The sequence below is a fragment of the Pelecanus crispus genome, chromosome 4 (genome assembly GCF_030463565.1).
Source record: "Pelecanus crispus isolate bPelCri1 chromosome 4, bPelCri1.pri, whole genome shotgun sequence".
In the NCBI taxonomy this organism is placed as follows: Eukaryota; Metazoa; Chordata; class Aves; order Pelecaniformes; family Pelecanidae; genus Pelecanus; species Pelecanus crispus.
The window spans coordinates 35146142-35166838 of NC_134646.1; the positions used below are offsets into that span (position 1 = coordinate 35146142).

The following is a 20697-nucleotide window of genomic DNA, read 5'->3' on the forward strand; positions in this document are numbered from 1 at the left end:
TCTACTCTGAATAACTTGCATGCAACTCCATACTGATTAACAAATGTAATAAGAAAACTGAAAAGCTCTAAAATACTAGAGGAAAACAATACAATTTATTTTGATCTAAAGCAGTTGTTCTCCCCTGCCCCCTTTTTGGTAAAAGTTCAAGAGAAGGTTTATATTCTGCACACCAAGATGGCAGTATCCATTAAATTCTGCTGTAGTATAAACTTTCTGACCTCCACCATGTTGAGGCGCTACTATTTATACTTCTGCATCAATTCCATATATTCAAGACATATTAAAAGACATCAAGTCCATAAACTTTTCTGACCCTTTTCTGCTGCTTGGCTCATTAATGCTGAAAGCTATTAATTTAACAAATGAGCGGGTGATTACCTCTTGAAGAACCCTCTTCATTTTCAGAAGCAATGTCTTTACAGCTGTGCAATCTTGCAGCATCAATCTGAAGGGCAAAGATTCAATGCCTCCACCTTCTTCCAGACCAGTAAAAGGCCACTCCACTGATGGGCTGCCAGCCAGCTGGCTAACACGAGGGTACCTGGCTTCTCCTTGGTCTACCTCCTTCGACAGCTTCAGAGATAGGTTCCTTTCAAGAGAAAACAGAAAGACCAACACTGAAATATGAAAAAGAACTCAATAATTTTTGGCTTTTCGTTCCTTGAGTTTAAAGACACATTACACATTCACTTTCTGAGCCTGCTAGCATGAATGACCTTTATAATGTACATATAGCCATATGGTTTTAGCAATAAAATATGCATTTATAAATGTACCATTTTCTACAGAAATGGAAACCATGCTCTATCTCACGCCCTTCAAATGAAAGCCATTTTCTTAAAACAAAATATCCTATGGGCAAAACTGCTATGACTCTATTTTATTTCAGTTCAGCTTTATGAAAAAAATTAATCTGTCATGCACTTTCAAAAGCTAAATCACGTTCTTCCATATGCTTTGGTGTAGAACTCAAAAAGACAAGGAAACCGCCAAAGAAAATACTCCCTTCTGGGCTGGCCCAGATGAACCTGCTATTCTATAACATGGAATTTGAAATGTAATTAATCTGTACTCACTCTGAAGTTTAGTTAGCATTGAAGCTATTTAAGCAGAACATGAAACAAAACAATATTAAGTTGTAGTTGAGAATCCATTAAAGACAATAGAAAGATTCAGAAAGATTTTAATGGACTTTGGAGGTAACAGAATACCATTATTTTGCTGCATACATACTATCTTCCTTCAATATCAGAGCAGGATATCTGTAAGACTTTGTCATGCTGGAGCAAGTCCAGCAAAGACCAACAAGATGGTGAGGGGGCTGGAGTGCGCAATAAATGAGGAGAGGCTAGGAGAGCCAGCTTTGCTCAGTCTTCCAAAGAGAAGGCAAAGGGAATCTGACCAGAGCTGACCACAGCAATGTCCCCACTGGGAGGGTACAGAGATGATGGAGCCAGGCTATCCTTAGGGATGCACAGCAATAGGATGAAAGGAAACGGACAGAAGGAGGGAAGAAATTGTAACCAGATATTAGTACTTTATTTCTTTACTTACTTACTTATTACCATGAGGGTGGTCAAACAAAAGAACAGGGGCTCAGAGATGCTATGGGACACCCATCCTTGGAGATATTTACAACATGATGGGGCAAGCCCCTGAGTAGCCTGCTCTAATTGGACCTGCTTTGAGCAAGGGCTTGGAACAGAGACCTGCAGAGGTCCCTTCCCACCTATGTGATTCTATGATCTAGAGGTCATAGATTCAATCAACCGAAATCAGCCACAATCAGCCAAAAGTAGAAAAATAATTTAAGTACAGATTATTTGCCATTTTGGTGGAACAGAATATAACTAAAAACACTAAGGATTTTTCTGGCATGAAACATTCACAACTTTATTGTTGCACCTATTTTCTCTTCGACCAGCAGAGAAAAAGGACAAATCTGAATGGAGAATAAATCTGAGAACGTGGCTGCATTGTGCAGTAGTGGTACATTAATTACTACTAAATTACAAAAGTGTTGTAACAGCAATGCATGACATCCATATTCGTACTAAATTAATTCACTACAATTAAATATGTTAGCGTAAGTGGTGAAGAAAATGACAATTATTATTCATTTAATGTATAGTTCCAATTTTCTGTTCCATTTGAATTTTCATGTAACACAAAACTGAATCTGAATTTTAAGCATGGCCATATTTTGGAAGGACAAAGAATATTTTTCCACGTGAAATTTTCCTTAGTTAACTTTGGTTTCATAGGAACCACATACAAAAAGGGATTAACGTGATTTCTCAAGACAAGCAGTTCTCAATGCCATACTAACAAATTGGAAACAAGGCTACTAGAATCATTTTTTATGGATGGTTCATTTTTACATTTTGCAAGCTATGTAATGTGTAGTAGGGACAACATGTTAGATCAAGAAACGCACCACAGAGATCATGGATATAGACAGAAGCTCATGACAGCCAATGGAACTAAGATTTTCTAATCCAGGCTTTTCAAGACTCTCACAAAACAATGAAATTAGTCTGTTTTAATCTTTAAATACATTGAAACAACTTTGTGAGTAGAATATTTTGCATCCTTTAAAATAATAATAATCTGAGGTGGATGGTGAAGGTGCTTTTGACGGAAGGATATTAAGCCACTGTTGATTCATAGCCCTTATTAAAGAAGCCTCAGATATAAATCATGCAAAGAAAAAACAATTTTTAACTGAAGATTCAATAGGCCACTTTTAAGGGTTTATAAAAGAAGCCATATTCAAACTATTGGAATCTACACTTGAGTAAGATTTATGTAGCCAGAAAAGCACATTATTTAAATTGAGTAAGATGAAACAACAAGGTCCTCTTTTTTCCTGTCCAGCGCCTGCAGGCTGGGAGACAAATTATTCCTTAGAATATTCTGCATGTTCACTTTGTGAGCCCCACCCATGTTTCATCTTCCTCATCTGCCTGAAAAGGCATCTTATGTGGGTAACATCCTGACACTGAGAAAGGACCAACTTAAGATGTAATGCCTCCCAGAAGGAGTCTTTTACAGCACTTTATCAGGCAGAAGAACCTGGCATCAACAGCAATACCCTGCTGCCCCAGTGATGAGGAAACAAGCAGTACTCTTGGAGAACTATCCTCCTTTCTTACAGGGAAGAGACACAGTCTTTATGTATGAGCTATAAATGCACTGGAAATGCAGCAAATCTTAATTTCAACTGAAGAAAATACCTTCAATGACTTCAGTGGGCTTTATGTTGACATCACACTGCTCAACACACAAAATTACCATCTTTTCAAATACAGAACCTTGTACTAAAGTATGAAAAGCACCATAATAACATATCACCACTCATGGTCATAAGAGTTTAAAATCTAACTCAATCACTACTGGAAAATGGTGACTCAGAGTTGGTATACAGCAAGCATTCAGAACATATAGTACCTCTGAACTATCTGAAAAGAATATAACTGATCTGTGACAGGAAAACTCCACTGTCTGATACATCCCCTACTCGCTTCAGGAAAAAAATCATTTTATATTAATTCCAGAACTGATATTTCATCAAGTTCATTATTAACAATGTCCAGGTGGTCTATTACAGTATTATTACGGTAATCCACTGCAATTCATCTCAAAGCAGCAGTAGAGATTTAGCAAGGAAAAAAAAAAGTTATTACTAAAATTAGAAGCTTCCCCTTACTAGTAAAACACCTCTTTGCCGCTGAAGTTGGAGCAGGGGCTGGTTCCTTGACTAGTAGTGCATGAGCTCCTTACAGATAGCCAGCCCCCTCCACCTTCCAAAGATGTGTTTATTGTAAGAAAAACATTTCACAAGCAAATGTTATCTGACAAACTTCTGAAACTGTGGATAAAAAGACTCAAAAGGTCTATTTTAATGACTCAAGACAATGTGTTTCATTTAAATGACAATATTCATTCTATAATATTAAGAACATACAATATTTCAGAAAAGTAATTTGGTCACTTTTAAATACATGGCTCCTGTCTGAGGTCTAAATCTGCCTGACATAGACACACTCTTAGGCTATGTCCCTTCTTTAAATAAAACCATACCTGAAAATTCTCCTGGGCACTAAAAGTCAGTCAGTGTTAAAGCACTTCTGAAATGGCTTGACCCAATGCAGCTATCGCTCTTTCAGACGATTCCCTGGCCTGGTTTGGTTGTCAGTACAGGCAAATTGGATGGGACTGCTCCATTCTGGAGAATGTCAGTGGTGCAGATGTGCACTAAAGAACCTTCCCATGTAGATGTCACCTCAAATCTCTGAGCATGGCTATGGAGCCATGAAGCTCCAAGCTTGAGATGTGAAACCCAGCCAGACTCCTAGGCAAGAGAAGAGCCAGCCTGTTTCCAAAGGTCTGAGACGAACTGTGGATGCAGTGGCAAATCACAGGTGAGAAGAGTGGTAGGAAGCTGCTCTTAATTTTCTCCCATGTATTACAGACCTCACTTCCCAGATAACAAGTGGTTCTCATATTCTGTTTGATGAAGATCAGACAAAGTCTGACAGATGACATACTTAAAACTCTGCCCAGTCCTCTAGATCCATGTGTCGTGGTTTAGCCCCAGCCAACAACTAAGCACCACGCAGCCGCTCGCTCACTCCCCCTACCCCCATGAGATGGGGGAGAGAATCGGAGGAGTAAGAGTGAGAAAAAATCCTGGGCTGAGATAAGAACAGTTTAATAATTGAAATAAAGTAAAATAGTAAGGATAATAATAACAATATAATAATGATAATAATGATAAGGATATACAAAGCAAGTGATGCACAATGCAATTGCTCACCACCCGACGACCGATACCCAGACAGTTCCCGAGCAGCGATCGCTGCTCCCCGGACAACCCCCCCCAGTTTATATACTGAGCCTGACGTCATATGGTATGGAATAGCCCTTTGGTCAGTTTGGATCAACTCTTCTGGCTGTGCCCCCTCCCAGTTTCTTGTGCACCTGGCAGAGCATGGGAAGCTGAAAAGTCCTTGACTAGCATAAGCAGTACTCAGCAACAACTAAAAGGATCAGCGTGTTATCAACATTCTGCTCCTACTAAATCCAAAACACAGCACTATGCCTGCTACTAGGAAGAAAATTAACTCTATCCCAGCTGAAACCAGGACACCATGTCATAGGGAAATAGGGTAATTCAAGTTGCTCAAGTGGTGTCAACCTAAAGCCTGTGGAATACTATGTAGCTGCATGTTACCTCTAAGGGGACCACAAATGACAACAGAGAAAAGCAAACAATGTCAGTAGAATTACTGTCATCATAAGATCTGAAAATCCACAGAAAGTTTGTTACAAATTTGCAAATGTTAAACAGGGTAAAAACCTGTGGAACTTGATGGTCCTTTGGGCCTGCTGGTTTGTTTCTGGTTTATCTGGACATATCTACTGAACACCATGAATGTATTTCCTCATTTCTAATGGATACAAAAAGCAGAAGCTACAATATCCACATTTAACAAAATGGTAGTGCCATTAAAACAGAGTTCTATTTCAAAGCAATCTTTATTGAAATAGTGAGGTAGCATTAAAATAATCAATCAGGGACTTTCAGCATTTTAATAGCCTCCATAAATCCAGTGCAACTGCATGTTAACTGAGGAAGAAACACAATTGTGCAGCTTCTTTCAAAGCTTCTTCCCCTTAATAAGGTAGAACAACTTTCTTCTTCCAAAGCATCTTTAAGGGGTTTTAAGGGGGGGGGGGGGGGGGGGGGGGGGAAGACCCAAAGATTTTCAGCTTGAGCTAGTTTGAGTTACTCTTCCCTTCTTACTAATCCTTAGATCAATGATTTGAAGAGCTTATGGTAATTTGAACTTCACTTACATAAAGATCACCAGATTATGTGGAGTTTAATCATCTTAGTTTTCACCAGCAGTACTGAAGACATTGCTATAGCAGAATTAGCCCAAACTAACACAATTGGTCCCACAGAGTCTGCACTTCTTGATTCCAGCTTAACAGAAGAGAACCCACATAATGTTGTGGGCATCAGGAAGGCTCTGCAAGCAGAGTAAAAGACACCAGCCTCCATGGGAAGAGCTGAACATAGCTTCTTTCTTCCCTGAGGCCATATATCTAAAGCAGGGACTTCAAAAAAGCCTCAAATCACTTATTTTCAGTGTTGGAGTGTGCAACTCTATGTGTATACATTCACATATAAATAAATCATGTGTATATATACATTTTTATATACGTATAGTTATAAAATTTGTACACACACTTATATATAAAAATGTATATAAATTTGATCTTCGGAAATATTTCAGCAACAAACCTCTCTTATTTGTTCATAACTTGGCCCACCAGGAAACAAATGTCCTTCTACACTATAAAAATGTACATTAGCTCCATACAGACGTTTTACCAGAAATGATCCTGCTATCCTCTTTCATACAAATCAGGATGGCCTTCAGTCCACTTTTTTCTTCTCCCATCCAGAACTTTCTTTTTTCTCATGAACAGCAAATAGCTGAAAGGGATCTTTTTTTAGAAAAATCACCAATTACAATTTAGAGAAAGGTCCCTTAGTTATGGACCATAAAAAAGAGCAATTACTTCTGATTTTTAGAGAAAAATCTGCCTACCTCAAACACTTCCAAAATGCAGTTCAAAGCACTCTGTGGCTCTCTTACAATGATGTACATTACAGCCAAGTCCTACAATCATCCCAGACTGAATCTTAATCTCTGAATAATCTCTTACTAATCTCACTTAGTAAGAGACATGTTCTATCCTGAACAGTTTACAACTGAAATATACGGACACATGTTGGGAAAAAAAAAGGCCTTTCCCCATTTCAGCAGAACTGAGGCATTGACTTTTAAAAGCATGTTGCTAAATATTCCAATGGTCATATCAAATAGTTTACTGCTAAGTGCCTAAATATTCTCAAACTCTGGTCAAGGAGTATAAAAATTGCCAAACTCCTCACTCAGTTCTGTGAACACAGCTTTTGCAATACCGAGAAGATAAAAAGGTAATCAGAACATAAACACTTGGCTAATTACCCACATTAACATTCTTTGGCATCAAAACTTACACCTCGCTCTGTCTCACACAATTTCTCAAAGTTACTTCTGTTCTAACAGAGAATGCTTCAGAAGTTATAGAGATGACATCTCAGAATATTAAACCGCACCGTGTCATAAGGTACATATTGTTTGACATTTTACAGCTTTTAGAACTATGTATCATTTATTGGTACTCTGATGTTAGGATTTTTGAAGGTCAGGCTTTTAGAAAAATGATGTTCAGTATCTGTCACTGATAAACTATGCACCCACACACAAATGTGCGCACAAACTCTAATGGCTAGTGCTGCTGTAAGTTAAGAGACTGTCAGCCTTTTCCATTATAACACCTTTTCTTTCAAAGGTTTATATCACAGCCATAAAGATTTCCTTTGGGCTAGAATCTGGTGATCATGAAATATAGAATCAAACTGGGTGGGGGGGAAGGGAAAAAAACCCTCCATTTTTCAGCAGCTAAAATACAGCTGATAAGGGCATGTCAAGCATTTCTTTCCTTTCTCCAAAGTCTGCAGGAGCCAAGAGCTCTGTTTATATCCCCTGATCTAGCACACAAACACCAACAGTTGAGCTATCAGTCCTTTTCTTCCTCCTGGAATCTATTAGGAATATTTAAATGTGATACAAATAAGATAATGTAACACCATACAGTAATCGGATAACGTCCAAAAAAATAGCTACTTGGAAAAGACTGGTGGGGCTTATTCAATTTCAAGTGGTAACAGTGCAGTAGGAAATAAAGCATTACAGACAAAACAGGAAAAATAAATGAGGCTGGCTGAGCATTGAGAGGTTGGTAGAGTTTGAGTTGTCTTAATTTTTGTTTTTTCAAAACTTCAGCAGGGGATCATTCTTGAAACCATTTTACAACTGGTATACAAAATATAAATTGCAGCTTAATTAGGCACAAAAGCAAGCAGTAACTCACATTACATCTCTGGTCGGGATATAAACAAAAGAAGGCTTACCTTTTATTTGGACAAAGGATAAATCTACCTGCAGTCATTGCAGCCTTTGTAAACACTACGTACTTCTGACTGGACACTGCCTCAGCACAGCTAAAAGCTAAAGGCACTTGGTGTCCTCTCCAAATCTCCCTCCAAATGCACTCCACAGAGCTGACCAATTCAGCTGACCCGGGACTAGAATGACAAAATTTTGATCTAATCTATTAAAGAAGACAGGCATTCAGCATGCCCAGCAAACTTTATAGTATTGTGGGAAAGGAGAAAAATAAATCTGTTTTGCCACTGTCACCTTCTAGACCAAGACAACCTTTCTCCTCACCTTTGCTCTCTGCTCTAAAGGCTTCAGTCTTCCTTTTAGAAATTGTGCAAATGGAACATAAAAATTTCAAGTTCCTATGAGGATAAAAAATGTTAAAAAAAGCTCAAAAATCACGGTGGATATTGGATATGATGACTGCCTTCCAAGAAGCACAAGAAGTGCAGTCCTTTCATTCAGTAACCAAACCAGTTTCCCTTACTTAAAAACAAACTGCCAAATACTTCCTACTACTGGTCAGCACTTTTTGCTACCAAGACTTTTCAAAATTCTGCTCAAAATTATGTATATTTCAAATAAAAAAAAAAAGGAAAAAAAAAAGATTTAAAGCATTTTCTGTGCCCAGCAAGAAGCTACAGAACTGTTAGTATAGGCTTCAGCAGGAAGATAGGTATGTTAACAGGTAAGGTTAAATCCATTAGAAGACAAAAGGACAGCAGGGTCTGCAACAATATTTGCTTAGTACCTGGCCGAATTCACAGACGTGAGTTAGACAGGTAAGATGGACTTCCAATGAGACCAGAAAATTAAGTGAAAAATTCATACACTTGATTAAGGAGACAAGCCATCCACGTTGAGTCCTGTCTGATTTGGTCTTTAAATATTTGGGAAGCACCTAACCACATTATTAGTGTGTAAACCAAGACTTTTTGATGAAGCTATTAACCATTAAGAACACTTTCATGAAGAAAGCAGGCAATTCATTACACCTTGTGTTGGCTGAGAGGTTCAGCTGAGATGCATAACAGTCAGTTTTAAGGGTCTAATTAGTATTTACTAAAATACCCAAAGTGGAATACCTTCAGCATTCTGATTGCTTTTCTTAAAATCCCAACCCCTACCCACCTTCATCCTGGACAGGTGATTCAGGGAACTCTTCCTGGATTGGGTCCAATTAGAGAAATGTCCTGGCTTCAGACCATGCCAGGGTTTGAGAACAGATACAGAGATCAAAACAATCATCCTATACCTATAGGTTATCATGCTATAGTCACACACATTCTTCCACTAACAAAAAAGCACATGCCTACAGGACTGGATGGCAGCTGAATGCCAGGGACTAGAAGGAAGAGGACTAAAAGGTCAGGGGAGCCGAGCAGTTAGACTTAAGAGATGACTACTATGACTACTAGGTAGTTAAAACTCTGTGAGGGTTCAGAAAATTCCAACTAGTAGTCTTCAAATTTATCATTAGCTCTGTACATTTTCACATCGTCCCCAAATGATCAGTAATTACAAACACAGCTTTCTGAGTGAAGATAATATTCAATACTCTTTAATGGAATCAACACTATGGACCTTTATTTTGGTGAAAATATATGATTAAATAAGTGCCATTGCCCTCTTTAAACTCACTGCCCTCTTTAACAGTTTAAGAATAATGAGTAGAAAAGAGTTGTGTTTAAATTCAGAGGATACCTTCTACCTACATTATGTAGGGAATTTGATTAATATGTCAGGAAGAAACTGCAACTTTAAAACCCATCCTATTTCATTATCACATAAAATAGTTGGAACCTAATGTTATTGTTAAAAAAGCTTTTATGTTAAATCCTCTTTTATGACTAATAAATGAAAGCATGTAATGGATTTAGGGACATAATTTATAAAGAAATCCAGAACGTGCATGTTACTACATACCCATTCTTAAAAGACAGCAATCTACTAGGGTTTTTTTAATGCTTAAATTGGATTGTTCCACAAGGTTTTTAGGAAACATTATGGAATTAATCTTCTACAAAATTTCCAGTTCCACTGACAAACATATGAACAGCCACAGTGACTTCAAAAGCCTGATTTAAATAAAAGTAACAAAACAACATGAGAAATCCAGCACCAATGCTAATTAAATACACCAGTTAGTGAAGTTTGCTGATAAAAAACTTCATGCAGTTCCTGGCACAGCGGTTGCAAATAGCGTATTTTTTTGCTGAGTACTTGCATATATGTGTCTATGAGTGCATGTGCATACATATAGTTGTTTTATATTATCAAGGAGACTCATAGAATATCCAGAGTTGGAAGGGATCCATGAGGATCATTGAGTCCAAGTCCTGACACTGCACAAGGCAACCTAAAAGTTAAACCACATATCTAGAGAAGTTGTTGAACTTACAAAAAAAGCAGTGTTTTCAAGTGAGAAGTGAGAAAGAAATCTTCCTCAGACCATTCACTGATGTGAAATCTGTTGTTTCATGATTAATGGTTCCTGGCAGACTTTGACGCGAAATAATATGTATTTTTTCCCACAGTTAAGTAATATACACTTTCTGGGCTCCAGCCAAAACTCAGAAATGAAGTGTATAGAACAGAAGAAATAAAGAAACTTCCTTTTAGAGTAACTGCATAAAAGCTACCCAAGAACTGTAGCTCTAACACTTTGAGATAAACCATTAGCTAGATCTTGTCTATGAAGAGTGCCAGGTATCAACGTGAAGTAAATAGCTCACATCCAGATGTATGTCATCTTAAAACACATAGGAGACTGGGAGCTTCATGAGCACAAAGTCGTTCCAGGAACCGCTCGCCTCCCAAAGGCACAAAGCCTCCCCTTCTCTCCTGAACACTGCACAGCTTGATGCATCAACTTACAGAAACTGCCAATGGCATAAACAGAGGTCAATAACTTATTAAGAACAAATTCCCAGCTATATATGGGGATGAAAGCTTGTAAGTTGTGGGACCTCTGGGGCGTTATTTCCTTGTGAGTGTCCTCTCAAACTACCAGAGGGCTTGTATTCATTCAGACAGGTTTCACTTTACAAGGCAGGTGTCCCAACGTGTGCGCTCAGATTTTAATTAGTGAAATTAAACCCCTCCAAAAGCACATGCTGGATTTTATAAACAAAAGCATTAGAGACCAAACAAAAAGAAAACAATAAACTAATGTGTAAATTAACCTAATTGCTTTGTTCTTACATGACATAATCAATCACCAAGTGCCACAGCAGGAATGTGTTATTTTATCATATGGTGAAACTAGCCCCTCTGCAGGAGATTTCTCTGCCTTTGCCAGTATGGTCTTCAATGTTTTTCTTCTTGATTGTAAATAACCCATTAAAAATAATCAAAATATTTAGTTTAATTTGACTAAAACACTGCAGTAGCATTTCTGTACTGCCCTCTTAAAGAAGAAAACCTTCCTCCTCCCTCCCTTTCCCTTATAACACTATGCCAACATAAATCTAAAAAATTGGAAAACTGAGGCCAGAGGCAGATGAAAAAGAAATGTTCATTTTGGTTGACTATGAAGGGTCAAATCGCAGGTCTCTGAATCATATTTAAATCTCACTGAATGTTTATTTGTACACCAGCACACAGAAGGAAGTAGCATGCTAAAACTTCAATACTAGCCCTGCGCTGTTTGTTGCTTACAATATTTTTTTGTTGATGCAGCGTTACTTGATACATAAGTGCTTACAAACTATGTCCCATCAGAAGCTTCATTCTCTCCACAATGCCTCATCTCTCCACTACCAGGACATTAGGTCCCCTGCTTCTTTACTTTGTTTTTTTAGATCATCATATTAAAATTAAATGTTTATTTCAGTTGTTTACTCTCTGGTTGTTATATTCTGTGCTTTGGGGACTCTGCTTGAATTACCTGAATATCTGGAGTTACTGTAATTGCTTCTAGTTTGCAATGCTAGGCTAGTTTAGGGTTAAGAACAACATGAAGTATTGTGCAAAACTATGAAAGTTTAGAAAAGGTGCATCTCACTAAAAATATATGGTCCATGATTTGAATTTAATGTCTGATGTCTGAATTCTTATGCACTGCACATATTTGAATTTTAAGCAGTAAATAACAGTAATATTTAGAACAGTTTCTTTTAACTTAATAATAACCTGTTATAACCTCTACCATTAATTTATTCAAAGTTGCAACAAATAAGATAATGAAAAAGCACACTTGAAAATGTTGCTTTAAAGGAAGTTTTTAAAAATTTAGTAAGATTATTAATTTATAACAGAATTCATACCATTTCTTCTGTGAAACATTAGATGTACATTACACAGAAGAGTAATTAATATTTTTAGTTACTAATTTTGCAAACTCTTTGTCAGGGGGGCATTAATAACATGCAGCCCTAATAACTGTTGGAAGGCACGTTAAAACTCGCTGTCCAAAGCTCCCTAGACTTAGATTACAACTGGACTTGCCAACTTATTTATTTTCAAGGCACTTAGCACTACCACTCCAGCTTCTGGGATAAGCTGACTTCTTTTTAAATGAGAGTTGCACAAAATGTCAATTTCTGGCCCACATTGCCAGATACAGCTTGAAATTTTGATCTAAGCACACCCTATAGATTTTGAAAGCAGAAGACAAAGAACTCAAAAGATATGCCTGTGCACATATAGACATTGTACAATCTTTGAATATTAGTATCGCTTGACTTATGCCTCTGAATCTTCTGTGTTGTTAATGCAAGGCCATCCTCCTGCCTTTGCTTTCAGGGACCAGAAATCCATCAGACACTTGCATTAGCATACATATTACTGGCCAGGCTGTCATTCTCTAAATCTGACACACAAAACCTTAGCAACACCTTAGGGTGTGCATGCATCAATAGGGAAGATGTCGCACAACTACACATCAGACACCGGCAGAAGAGAAAAGAAGAGAAAGAGACATGATTAATTAGGAGGGGGTAACAGAAGGATCAATGAGAAATTTGCCTGCTATTACCAGAATGTTTTTCTTTATTTTTTTCCTTCTTTTTTTTTGACTTGAGTGGGGTTTTTTTGCTTTTTTATTTTTGTGTGTCTTTTTTTTTTTTAAAAAAGAACTTTGTCACCTTAGCATTTGAACAAGCAATGAGACATTTTGAGAAAAACCGTAATAAAAAGAGAAGCAGACAACATGCCTAGGAATAAAGAGGCTTTCTTTGGGCCTATAATTAGACATGTAATTAGTCTGGAGTGTCTCAGCTTTAAGACTAATGTCACAACTTGAATACAATATACAACAGAACAGACTATGTTCAGAGGTGCTCTCTGTGGGTCATTTGGGTGGGTGTCCTTCTCAGAGCTTGCACAGAGGTGTGAATACCCATCTCCTGGAGCCATACCTCTGTTTCCAGCATAGGCCTATGTGAATGCTATCTCATCTTCTCTTTTGTGCACATTGAAGGGTATTTGACATTTAAAACCAGATAACACTGGCTGGTAGCAAAGGGGAAGGTTTCTAGTCACACTAAGAGGCATAAAACCCGATCACTATCTTTGCTCAATTGTCTTTTAAACAAAGCCCAGAATGCAAATACTGGACTGTCCGAAGATGGTAAAAATGATAAAAGTCTTCCTCTCCTCTGTGACATCTCCCAGGAGAGACAATTTCATTCCGGCGAATACAGTGAAGAGCACTGGTCGAAGAGGGATAAAGTTCATTTTTTCTGACAGGATTGACAAATATTATATATTTGACAAATATGTGCTGTTTTTCACTTGCTTTGTGGGAAGTTGATAAAGATGAGCCAGATATCAAATTACCTCTTAAAAAAATCTTGATGTCACAAAAACATAGGGAGGCTAGCAGCATTCACTTAAATCCACAGTTCTTAGGCCCCAAAAACCAAAATGTCATGCCTTTGAGTCTGTATCTAGCCATTTATAGAGATTTTTACCACTAACTAAAAAGTTTTTTTATTGGTTAAAATAGCAAGTTGATGTAAAGTGTGGTCAAAGCTTCAGACAGGGAAGAGAGCACTAAAGACCTACGGCATGCAGAACGCATCTTTTTACTTGTTTCTTTGAGTGGCCAGGAATTGTTCACGTTCCTCCGATGCGATATAGAGGAGTAGGGATATCTGTCCCTGAAATTTTTGATTCCACCTCACTACTTTGGTCTCCTAATATCCCTTCTTCTGCAGTCTGTGTACCTGCATCTCCCACACTTTAACTCCTGGCAGCAACCTCTCAAATAAACTACAGAGGTGTTTCCACAAAGGAAGGAGATTATCTCCCTACACACAACCCCAACAAGCCTTTCTTCTCCTGGATGGCTGCATGCAGCCAGCATAATAAATTGATGTAATTAATCACAGTCAAGCTAAACTGAAAACAGGCTGATCTAGAAGGTCCTTTGACCATCACTAGTATGAGGACTTCAACAAAACTCCAAGCATAATCTGTAAGTTTTTCTCCTTCCCAATAGAACCTCTGTCTATCTTTCACTGAAATAATTTTCAGCTTGGCCAGGGTCATATGGTAAAACACTGTTTGCCAGCAAAATCTGGCAGCAGACAATTAAATAAATAAGTTTTCCCTTAAAGACATTTTTATTAGTTCCAGAAGCAGCATTTTGAAATTTTAGTATCATCCATCAGACAAAATGAACCCTGATGGGCTGCAGCCTGTATTTGCTTTTCTACGCAACATCATTTGTCAAGCTTTTTGTTTAATTTTCAAGAAGCAATGCAATGTTGGAAAAAGACAAGGAAACAGAAAATCCTCGATCAGAGCACAGTTTAAGCAAAAATCACTTCTAAATTACTTTAGTCCTGTAATATCACAAATTATTTTTAGAAAACAGAAATACAGTAAGAATTCTTTAACCTAATGCAGATGGTTCCTCCTTCATCCCATCACTCCTGAATAAAGCCCTTCACAGGAATAACTAAGAGACAAACGAAGCAACTCATTTAAATGAAGGCAAAGACTGTAAGACAGATGATTAACATCTTTATCCATGTGTCAGAAAACAGGGAAGAGCCAATCCAAACCTACTGGACCTCTGATTTGCACTTGCAGAGCTCTCCAAAACACATGGTGAAAGGTAGGAGATCTTTACTCTTGTTCCTCAGGATAAGCCACTAAGAGTTTTTGCATGTCACAAGTCATGTGCTCTTGCCACAGCAATAATAAAGAGAAGAAAAAACATGAAAATGTAAAGCAGAAGGCACAGGAATATTAACTTCATTTTTAAAGCACACTAAGTGCGGATAACCAAAGAAATAATTGCAGTTCTCATGCCTTTAAGTGGAAGACTACAAGCCTGCTTTTTACAAATGGGCATCACCTCACTACCAACAGAGAGGAACCCTGTGGATCCTACAAGGACAATTAAGGTACACAAGAATAAATGATCCGTCCCTTCAGAACACAAACCGGAGAAGTCACTTGGATATTTACTGCAGAGACTGCAGTATCAATATAATTGTTGAGGCAGCCACTGAAACAAGCAAAAGCTTTAAGGAAGAAAGTTTAAGATGGTGTATCTTTATTAGTCTCTACTATTCTTTGTTTTTATCCTGCTTGGCTGATTAAGTGAGACAACTGCTAATGTTATTTGTGTAGATGACATTTTTCCCCATAGCATCATCTAAAACAACAGGCTGAGCATTCGATGCTTAATTACTTTATTTCCAAATTTGTATGTACTACACCTCTTTTTTTTAAAAAAGTTTGGTATTTTAATCAGCACTAAATTCTAATACATCAAGACACACAGTGGGTAACTACAGTTGAAAATGGCAAGGAATAACGAATGTGATAAAATAGCAATTCCACACCTTGACTGATATATTTATGCCTGCCTCTCTATGTATCTCTCTATACTCATCTCTGAAATGAGTGAAAGCTGTGGAAGGCTGGAAAATACATACATACTCTTTATCCACAAGAATCCTGGAATTTAACCAAACTAAACCAAACTGAAAGTGCTTTTGTTTATAGGCCCATAAGGTTATCAGTAGAAACAGGTGTAAAATGATTATTAGAGATGCATGGTAGCCAGCAGTTTTGTCATTTTGTGAGTATCTGGTACATGCTCCCTCTTTTATTCTTGATATTGGCAGCAAAAACCATTAAAGCCTTGGATAGGTGCACTGCTTACTACAGTACACGTAAGTTAAAACACATAAACCTATTTGCTGCTGAAATGCAAATTTCTCTTTCTAAACTAGCAAAAACCTCTTTCAAGTTTTTGAAAAGTACATTGTCCAGGTTAAGAGTAGAAATTTAGAAACATCAATTACAAATAACACCTGGGGCTACTGTTCTTCTAGGAGAAACATTTGGACTTTTAATAACGTAATATAGGCAAGAAGTCTTCTTTATATCCCTACTTAAGTTGGCATATTTTATCATCACACTAAACTATTCCTTAAATGAGAAAAGAAAGTACTGAGCCTCTCATTAGCACTGCTGGCTACAGGAGCAGTAAATTTCATGGCAGTCGTACATCCAAATGTTGGTAATAACACATAAAATATATCCTGAGAAGTTTTTCAAGAGGAAGGGAGATAATGTAGAGTGAACGCATAGGGAGGTACTGTTGAAGGACATCCTCTTTCCAGCCCGGGGGACACTAATTCACCTGTGTTCCAGCAGTCTATCTCTGTCTACATTTATTCATGTTCCAACTCAGAAGGCGATCAAAAGCAATTTCATATTCTGCTGAGGCATTTCAGAGCTTATCACACTACTTGCGTAACTTCAGCTGTGGTCTCTCCTGACTCTCCCCACTGAATTTCAAATTTCAACATCTAAGTGGAAAAAAAAAACATTTTCAGTTAGCTTGCCATCAGTGTGAAAGCAATGGAATTTTAAAAAATGGAGCTATCTTCTACAAAAAAAGCCCAGAGAGTGGGGGCACTCTTACACTTGGGATTGTAGGGTCCATCCCTACCAAAACATTAGCAGGTCAGCTTGGTCAAGTATTTCCCAATCGTTTTACTTGTGTGTTAAATGCCCAATGGACATGCCAATGCCAAACCCAACACCACAGCGTACCACAACCAGAAGTGTATTGTGCCTGCGCAGTGGCCTCAGGGCAGGGGGAGGTAGGGAAAGGATAAATCCATCCCAGCTAAAAAGCATAAGAGCTGCTCCTGCTCTAGCAGTGAACTAATCCCTATATATTTTTGAACAGATATTCTGAAGCTCTAGAAGACTGTTCCCGCTAAAATGTTTTTATTGCCTCCCTCTATTTCATGGTTGCAGAAATTAGGAAAAAGATTTAGATACGTAGAGAAGGAGCTTCATGTAGCAGAATGCTGGGATCTATCTGATGTGAGAAAGGCCACTGCTGATGAAGGGAACTGTTTAGGTGAAAAAACAAATTTCACTTATGTAAGGGTGTGGGTTTTACCTCATACCACTGTACCACCTCAACACATTGTATTCACTGCATGAGGTAATTAACGCTGTTTCTTGACCGACCAAAGATTCCTGTCACACATGTACAAATTGCATTTAGGTAGCTGAGAGCAGGAGGAAGCTGTCAGCCACCCACAGTAACAACGCAAGGGCTCAGGCCAAAACATGCAGAAGAAGAGAAAGGGCATATAATTAAAAAATACTTCCTTCCTCAAGGACTTGTATGTGAAAGCAGAGGGTACAGAAGAGAAGTTATCACCGAATTTTGTGCTGCAAATCCCCCAAACTATCCTTCCAAACACATCCCAGTAATGCCAGACAGATGGCAAGGAGTGATTTCAGTGGTTCTAGGTGAACACACCTGGCTAAAAGCCTTATTATTAATTTGTTTCCTTGATCCTTTCAAAGACATTCAAGAACAGTTTGCCTTACTAGTGTTTTCTAACATTTATGTCTACTTCCCTCATTGCACTTGTTTTCAAGAGACAAAACCTTGCAAATGGACCAAGGGATGGGAAGAGGCTTCTGCATTAGAACCCAGCGGGGCAATACAGTCATAAGAAAATATAAATATTGTTTGAAGAGATAAGTGACATTTTTTCCTGCTCTTTAGGGAGAGCTGCTTGGAAGCAAAGGAGGACAACAACAGAGTCTATTCTTTGCTGTGGGAATGCAAAAACCAGGAAATACTTCTGGTTTGGATATTCTTTCCAAACTTGTGATAACAAGACCTGTTATTGCTGTGCTTTGAAAACCCTACCAAGTGTCAAAGCCCAAGAGCCACGCCGCATCACCAATTCACTACTCACCACTGTTTCCTAGTAGAAATAATGACTGGAAAGACAAATAAACATCAAGACAGGCATCTCATAAGGAAGTGAAGCATAGAAGCTGAAATAAAAACCCTCAACAAAGCACTAACAAATAAATAAATACATGATTAACCATTCATGGAAAAGAAAATCAATAACTGAGAAGTGAAATTTACAGTAAGAGCAATTTGACTGTGTCTAACACAGAGAATGACAGCTCTGAAGAGCAACAGAAAGAAACTATAAATATGTACAATATACCAAGTACCCAGCGATGAGAGGCAACTGGAACGACACCCACATCTGTGCCTTACTTTATCACTCATGACCACTCAAAATCCATGAAGAGAGAATGACGATCCTGCTTTACAAGCTATATATCCTGGTGCTGCAGTCCAAGCACATGTAAGTGACAGGATAAAACAGCCTAAATGTAGGTATTTTAAACTCAACTTCAGCTTAGCATCACCTGTGATATTATATAGTTCCAAGCAGCGCAAGTGAGAACTACAATGCAACTATACAGCTGCAGGCAAGTCCTGACTGACAGCCAAGAAAAATGGTGAATTACTGTCACCCGCATACAGATGGAAAACTCAGGCATAGACAGATCATGTTTCTTGTCAAAGCTGACTTGAAGAAGTTTGATGTCAGACCTTGAAAAGAAACCAAAGCATTTAAATGAGACAAGCAAGTTAATCAGTGAAAACTGGTTCACAGAATTTATTTGTGCTCATTTGTGTTTGTACTTGAAATCAAACAAGGGGAGAGTTTAACTGGCATTTTTATACCTATTCAACCCTTAGGAAAAAAAGAACAGAAAAAGGAAGAATCCCTGGTAAGATCCTGAAGTTATCTTCAGCACTAATTTATCCAGATTTATTGCTTTTATGAAAGCATCACTCTCAGATTTACTTGATTTCACTATACATTCTAGAGAATTTACAAAATAAATAAGCTTTAGTCTAGAAAAAGTTCTCAAATACATAATTGGGTACTATATTAAAAAAAAACCAAAAAGCATGAACTAGTAAAATGGATATTTGAACTATACTAGGAATTAGTCTTTTTACCAAGCTGTCAGTTAAGGTTTTTCTAAGGCATCTCTTCCACAGATAAGGACTGCTATGATGCACCCATGCCTCAAGGAAGCTGTCCTTGAGAAGGATTAAAGTTTTATTTTAATCTAGCTGTAAGTTTATCTGGGTTAGTGTTTGCAAATGACTCCTGGAACCAGAGCCTGAAACTCTCACCCTTCCTGCTAATTAATTTAGCAGAATTTTTATGCTTAGGTCAAACTGCTGGTACGAATTCTAAGTTCATTCTCCTGCCTATGAAGTTAATTAAAACGCAATCTCTTAGACTCACTCTTTCCCAGATGAGCTTCATAGTAACTTGCATACTGTAAATAATGATATGTATACAACTGTTACAATGTTCTCAATTCAAGAAACAAAACACTTGACATATTAAAAGTATACCACTGACTTAACATTTGGCACACATAGCTCCTTCTCTATCCTTTGTTGCAATTTTTTTCAGATTACAGCCATCACATTAATCTTCTAAGTATGCTGTAATAATTTGAGCTCATATCTAGAAAGACTCAGTCATGTATTTGTTTATTTTCTTTAAATACCCTCCTGCATGGCAGAAACAAAATGACAGAATACAAGTTACACATCATTCTTGCAAATGGGGTAAAATGGGCAGAAGTAGCCACTCAGCTAAGGAGAGGGGGGGCGGGGTTAACAGAAATAATATGGAGAAGAAAAAAAAAAATGGTAATAACCTTAGAAACTTCAATGAATAGCTAATTGCTGTTACAATTCTAATTGCATTACCAGTAAAACATTTTAATTTGGTGAAGAAATTAATGAAAGACTCTCTGCCACAGAGTGTTTCTTCGCAGAACTGACATTTACACCTGTCTTTTTAAATCCTTGCAGTGAAAGTGCATAAAAGCAATACGTGACACAAGCCACTCTATACAATCTCATTCTGACTAAAATCCAATTATTTTGTTTCACTTAATGTGAAAATCCTTTCTAACTGTTAATGTTTTCATAAAGAGTTCAGTCTCCACTGTCAGAAAAAATTAAACCCCAGAGGGAACTTCTGAAGCATAAACAGGATTAAGATTTCTTGATGCTTTTTATATAACACATTTCATACCCCAAGATGAAAAATCTCGGTGTATGAACAGTTCCCATAAGCCTTTTCTATGCAGATGCTTTTCTTTTTTATCCCAAAGCACAAATACAGTATAAATAGCAATGACAGAGTTTCAGCCCTCATAATGTTAGCTTATAAAATAAATATTAAAGATCACATAAAGGGACACTTCCCATTATAATAATGTACAGCAGACAGCAGGCTTTGGTTCACTCCCTATGGAAAATGTGCCAAACATGCTCTTCTGTATG

The 20697-nt window shown here is 37.7% G+C and overlaps 1 protein-coding gene across 1 annotated transcript in view; it reads right to left on the reverse strand.

Annotated features, from left to right (window-relative positions):
* The window catches only part of CCSER1 (coiled-coil serine rich protein 1), a 662304-nt gene that overhangs the window by 443579 nt on the left and 198028 nt on the right, over nt 1–20697 (reverse strand). Inside the window, exon 5 of the mRNA XM_075709669.1 lies at nt 382–592. Coding sequence (XP_075565784.1) covers nt 382–592 — 211 coding nt within the window. The remainder of the gene's footprint in view (nt 1–381; nt 593–20697) is intronic.